The sequence below is a fragment of the Siphateles boraxobius genome, unplaced genomic scaffold (assembly GCF_051911475.1).
Source record: "Siphateles boraxobius isolate OS27281-9 unplaced genomic scaffold, OSU_SipBor_1 41, whole genome shotgun sequence".
NCBI lineage: Eukaryota > Metazoa > Chordata > Actinopteri > Cypriniformes > Leuciscidae > Siphateles > Siphateles boraxobius.
Window position 1 is genome coordinate 43,944,001 of NW_027509042.1, and position 6,000 is coordinate 43,950,000.

Here is a 6,000-nt window from a genome sequence, read left to right on the forward strand (position 1 = left end):
AAATGTAAATGAAAGACCAAATTTAAATACATTTGCATTTATAAATTTGGCCGAATCTTTTATCCAAAGCGACTTACATTGCAATCAAGGTGCACATTTTATCAGTTCTTGCTTTCTCTGGGAATCGAACCAATGATGTTGGCATTGTTCAAATGCTTTCTTGTTGGCTCATGAATAAATTGCCTTAGTACATTTCTTGCACTGCAGACATGCAGATATTACGAAATAAAATAATTTAATGGGATAAATAAAAATGCATAAAGATGCAATTGACACTTCCAGTGTAGACGGCTCCACTGATTATAATGGGATTTAGTTTTGACATGATGAGACACGGCGTTTGAACACATGTGTAGATGTGTATTTGCTTCTTTTGTCTTCCCTGTCTTCTCTTTTATATCAGTTTATGTTTAAATGAATCTTAAACAGAAACTCTAGCAGTACTTGTGCATTTATTTAAACGGCCATACTGTAAATCACCTCTGACATTCGCAGGTCTCGTGAACACGTCTGTCTCTGCACGCTGCCAACTTATTTTCACAGCTCGTGTATTTTATTGACTTTCTCCCCAGTATGCCCTGCTGATGAAGCAATGCTCTGTGGTTTCTCGCTGAGATCCAAGACCGCAAAACTGACTCCAAATGATCCCGGATATCATATTTCATTGGATTTTGATTGAGGGTCTTGGGACTTGTTTCCAAAATAAATATTAGCATCTCGAAGGACACAAAAGACCATGAATACACCACGGCTCTAGACATGCTCGGATCACTTATGCTTCCCTGAACTTCAGATTATTGGAGCATTGCGTCAGGTGGAAACCTGAAAGGAAGAATTGACAGTTTTGGTAGATACTCCCTAAAAATCTGGATTTAAAATTACTGGTCTTGGATCAGACAATCCAGCGCATGTGCTGTTCAGAAAATCCCTTTCATTCCGATATGTTTTGTAGGACACCATGTGACTGGGACTATCTGGATGATAAACAACATGCTAATAGAAAACAGACGCAAATCATCAGATTTCTCTTTGTGCGCTCGACAGGAAGTCATCGAGGTCAGACGCTCACAAGCTTTTTTAGGAAAAATTCTCAAAACTCTCTGTCCAGTTTGTTTTGATTGTAAAAATAAAAAAGTCCTTATTTGATATTTTATGACATGTCAGATTCGGGGTGTTAACCTCAGTAAAATACTGTTAACTTTGCTGTGTTTACTACTGGAAAAACCTTTTCCATTTCCTTTTTTATTTTAGTTTAAGACATCACGGCTGTAACTCACTAACTTCTTTGTGTGCCAAAACAAATCTGGGGCTTTGTTCCAAAACTTAGTGAGCGCCCTAGTCCCTACATAGGCAGTATTTTAGGATGTCATAGACGCACTCTTCACACAAAAGCTTTTCCAAAACGTACCTTTTTTGCCGAATGTCTTAGGCAGCATCACATGTTCTGTATATCTATCCCAGAATGCATTGCAGTTAGCTCAACGAAATAAAACATTTTGTATTAAGTTTTATTTATTTTTTGATTTTATGTTTTATGATTTAATGTATCATCAAAATTGTGTCTAATTAGATTAATTCATACAACTTTTAAACAAAATAAAAAAATTTATCTTTTAAAATGTAATGAAATTAAAAGGTAATAAATGTACAACAAAACATTGCATTTTATTTGTCTATTAAGGTGCTACACAACAGAAATTGTAAACTCTCTATAAATTTGAGTTTAGATGTATAGGCTAAACATATTTTTAAAAAATCTATATTTATTACCCAGCGGTAGTCAGAAGAATATTAACGCTTTTTTGACATAATGCTTCCCCACCATGGACAAGTTTTTCCGGCAATCCCAGTTTTCCCTTACTATGGCTCTTCTGAAGTATTACAGCAGCTCCGGATCCAAAAACAAGCAAAGAAGATGATCTCGGTAAACCTGGACTGTGTTTGAAATCGCCCCCTATCGCCTTCATTCACTATTCCCTACGTGATGGGTATTCTCCAATCGATATTGCAGTGCATTGTGGGATTGAATGAGATCACTCGAAAACGTCCACTATTGTTTCGGACACCACCACAAAAGGCTGTCCCGTCAAATAGTGCCCTATTTAAGGGTATAGGGGCGATTTCGGTCACAGCCCAGAAGTAGCAGATAGAAGTTGTTACATGTAAGCTAACGTGATCAAACATTCAACGGCATATAATTCAAAACTCATGAAGAGGTATGGTAAATGGTAAATGGACTGCATTTATATAGCGCTTTCACAGACCGAATGGCCACCAAAGCGCTTTACATATTTGCCTCACATTCACCCATTCATACACACATTCATACACCGACGGTGGTGTCAGCCATGCAAGGCGCCACCCAGCTCGTCGGGAGCAGTTGGGGTCAGGTGTCTTGCTCATGGACACCTCAACACTTGGTCAGGTGGAACCGGGGATTGAACCACCAACCTTTCGGTTTGTAGACAACCTACATGAACCACTGAGCCACTGCCGCCCGATATAGGTATGAATGTGATTTCCTCAGCTTTTTGTTCATAATATTGTTTTTTTATGAAACTTACCCACATTAAAGTGTTGATAAAAAAGACAATACATGAAGCTAGAATAATATTATTTTGTTGTTGTTTAAAAGCAAAGGCTCTGCTCTTATACAACAGAATATTCTGGGGGCCATGAAAGTTTTGGGGAAATTGTCAAAAATGCTAGTCCTGGCTAGCAAAAAATGCTGCATGGTGGGGAAAGAGTTAATATCAGTTGTTTACAAATACAAGATTCAGCTATGTTTTTTACTGTAAGTCAGCTAAATATAATTTATGTTGAAATGACTTGTACAATCAAGTTCATTATACTTAAAAATGGCACAGTATGTAAGTTTCACCGCTTCACTATAAAAAAAGTTGCTGCCTTAAATTTTTGAAGTACAATCAACTTTGATGTTTAAGTCATTTCAACTTAAGTTACATTAAACTGACTTAAAAAGACAAGTTGAATCTTAAATTATAATTAAATTATCTATAAATTATAAGTTGTTTGACTTATAACTTAGTTTGAGTTAAAGTAATGTAAAAACATGTTGTCTTAACTTATTGATCATTTAATTTTTTACAGTGTAGAGGTCGCTTATTGGAAACAATAACAAAGTCGTAGCTTGATGACGCAGTGACAGAGCATTCACGTTGCGTTTACGTTTGTTATCTTTGGTGACAGAACACGCAGTAAATAAAAATAAATAATTGTGGGTAATGAAGAATGTGCAAAACAAACATCTGAGGCTTGATTCTTTTCAGGAAGTGTACTGTGTTTCAGTGGTTTAGCTGAGGCTAGGCGGGATATGACGACATTAACAGGCAACACAATGACACGGGCCGTAAAATGTCGGATTTCCCTTGATTTAAACATTGTTGGAAACATTTGGGATAATCTAAGTACACGAGTCAACAAAATATATCCAATTGTTGTTTTTTATGTATATTTTAATGCAATATAATAAAATATTTGTTTCTTTTTTTTAAATTTAAGATTTATTTTTACATTTTAAGATACATTACATAAAAAAAAACTTTACGTTTCTAAGGTGAAATCAGTGGAAAGTAGAAGACAAAGCATTTCACTAAGTTTTTTAACAGACTTAATGTCGCAGACAACACCGGAATCTATGTTTAACACTAATCCCATGACGTGTGTGTTGTGCGTGCGTGCGTGTGTGTGTGCGTGCGTGCGTGCGTGCGTGCGTGCGTGTGTGTGTGTTTTCGAGGTGTCTGAGAGGTGCTAACGGGCCCGAGCACAGCATGACTGTTGTTTATGTGTGTGAATGAGAGAGTTTGGTCTAATAGTGTTTCACTCCAGTGAGAACAGCTGTCCAGCGGCCAGTTTAACCACTGCACAAGAAAACAAGTGTGCAGGTGAGCAGCTTCTCAGCGCTCCAATCATCTCACAGGAAGTCCCAACACTTCTGGACGTTTATATTGTAACCTGTCAAGTCACATGAACACATCTATGCTTGTATTTATCATAGTTATTTTAACCTATGTGTTACTGTAAAGTTTAAAAATGCTTGGACATAAGAAATGATGGCAAACAAAAATTAGGGAGGCATTTACTAGTATTTCTGAAATAAACAGTTAGTGACTTTATCTACGCTCATTTTTTCACCAGTTTTGGTGAAAAAAGACAAAGGTACAAGACTGTGTACATAGTTTTCTTTGGCAATTTTTACAATGAAGTTCAACTCATACTTCAGCTACACTACCGTTCAAAATAATGGTTTTTAAAGTCCTTCTGTACACCAAGGCTGCAATTTTTTGTTAAAAAATACAGTAAAAACTGTAATATTGTGAAATATTATTACAATTTAAAATAACTGTGTTCTATGTGAATATATAGAAAACTGTAATTTATTCCTGTGATCAAAGCTGAATTTTCATCATCATTACTCCAGTCTTCAGTGTCACATGATCCTTCAGAAATCATTGTAATATGCTATTATGATGCTCAAGAAAAATGTATGACTATTATTAATGTTGAAAACAGTTGTGCTGCTTCATATTTTGGTGGAAACTGTAATACAGCTAGCATTTACTTGAAATCAATCATCAATTTTCAGTTATCAATGATCAATTTAATGCATCCTGGCTGAAAAAAAACACTATTGAACAGAAGTATATCATCACTTAATCTCAGAGCTCATTGGATTTCAATCAATCAATGGAACTGTCAGAACTGATATTACAATCTAAAGGAGTGTTTTATATGCTCAGCAGATTCATATTCCAGTAGGCATGAAGTCCAAAGGTATGTGTGACTCCACAAACTTGCCTTAAAACACACCTCGCTCTTCCCTCCTGTACCTGTCACTGTGTAAATGATGGGAGCATCTGAGATTAAACACACCTGCCTTTCTCAAATAAAACACAACATAAAGCTTGTGGAGCTGTTCAGCTCTCAGCCAAACACCATCAGTCATTCAGAAAGGCATAACAAACCAATCGCTGAAACTGGGTCATGTAGTTGAGGAGCTCACACAGTAGTGCAAAAATCTGCTAACAAATCTGGAAATGACATATTATAACTTAATATTATATTTTGACACCAATGCTAGAATCGATTGAATGCAAAAACGAAAGTCAGTTTTGGACACAAGTTTCAGCTCAAGTTCTTTCCAGAATATATTGTTTTTAACTAATTGTTGAAACTTCAATATCATTTTATCATCGAGTTTTAGTTGACAAACTTTAAGAAATTGTTGAAAATCGAACAAAAATAAGTTCTAAGACTGTTCAAAACATCCAATTTTTTTATCCAGTTGGTTATGCGAACGTTAAGGAACCTTCCATTTTATAGTTACAGAATGTCTAGCGAACACTTATAAGTAACAAATAGTAACATTAAAAAAAAAAACATTTCAGGAAAAATTAACAATGTAGAAATGTTTTTGTGGTTACATTTTGAAGACATTATTAAAAACCAGATAATTTTCAACTAACATTCCTATTAATATTACTAATTTACTTAATTTCGAGAAAACCTTGCCAGAACGTTATAAAAGTGATCAGTTAAATTAACTTTAAAAAAGACAAGGAAAACCTGTTGCCTTAAAAATATTAAGAAACGTAATGCGTAATTGAAAAAGTTAAGTTATGTGAACTTAACAGTTCCACATGACATAACTTAATTTTTTCAATTATGCATGGTTTATTTACTCACTTTTTTTAAGTTCTGAGAATGTTTCCTGTTAGGTTGAAAAAGCTTTTGCAGAGACTGATTTTTTTTTAGTCTGAAAAGGTCATTTTAAATGAATGTTAATGCCTCTAAAGATCACCCACAACACCAGTCCGCTCTACAGTTCATTACTCCGGCTATCAGCAGTTCAGTGGGTCAGTGGCACAACAACAGACGATGTGTGTAAAAACTGAAACGAACGAGTCTTATTTACCATCTTGACGACAGAATCTCGGCTACTGAGTTGTCATCCTTAAGTCTGTCTGTCCAACAAAGAAA

At 35.4% G+C, this 6,000-nt stretch overlaps 1 protein-coding gene across 4 annotated transcripts in view; it reads right to left on the bottom strand.

Annotated features, from left to right (window-relative positions):
* The window catches only part of quob (quattro b), a 48,803-nt gene that overhangs the window by 42,566 nt on the left and 237 nt on the right, over nt 1-6,000 (bottom strand). For all 4 annotated transcript variants that reach the window (XR_013193083.1, XM_077199878.1, XM_077199879.1 and 1 more), the window contains exon 1: nt 5,936-6,000. This exon is cut by the window's right edge. Coding sequence is in view for 3 of the 4 variants with exons in the window: in XM_077199878.1 (XP_077055993.1) it covers nt 5,936-5,938 (3 nt within the window). In the remaining variant the exon portion in view is untranslated. The remainder of the gene's footprint in view (nt 1-5,935) is intronic.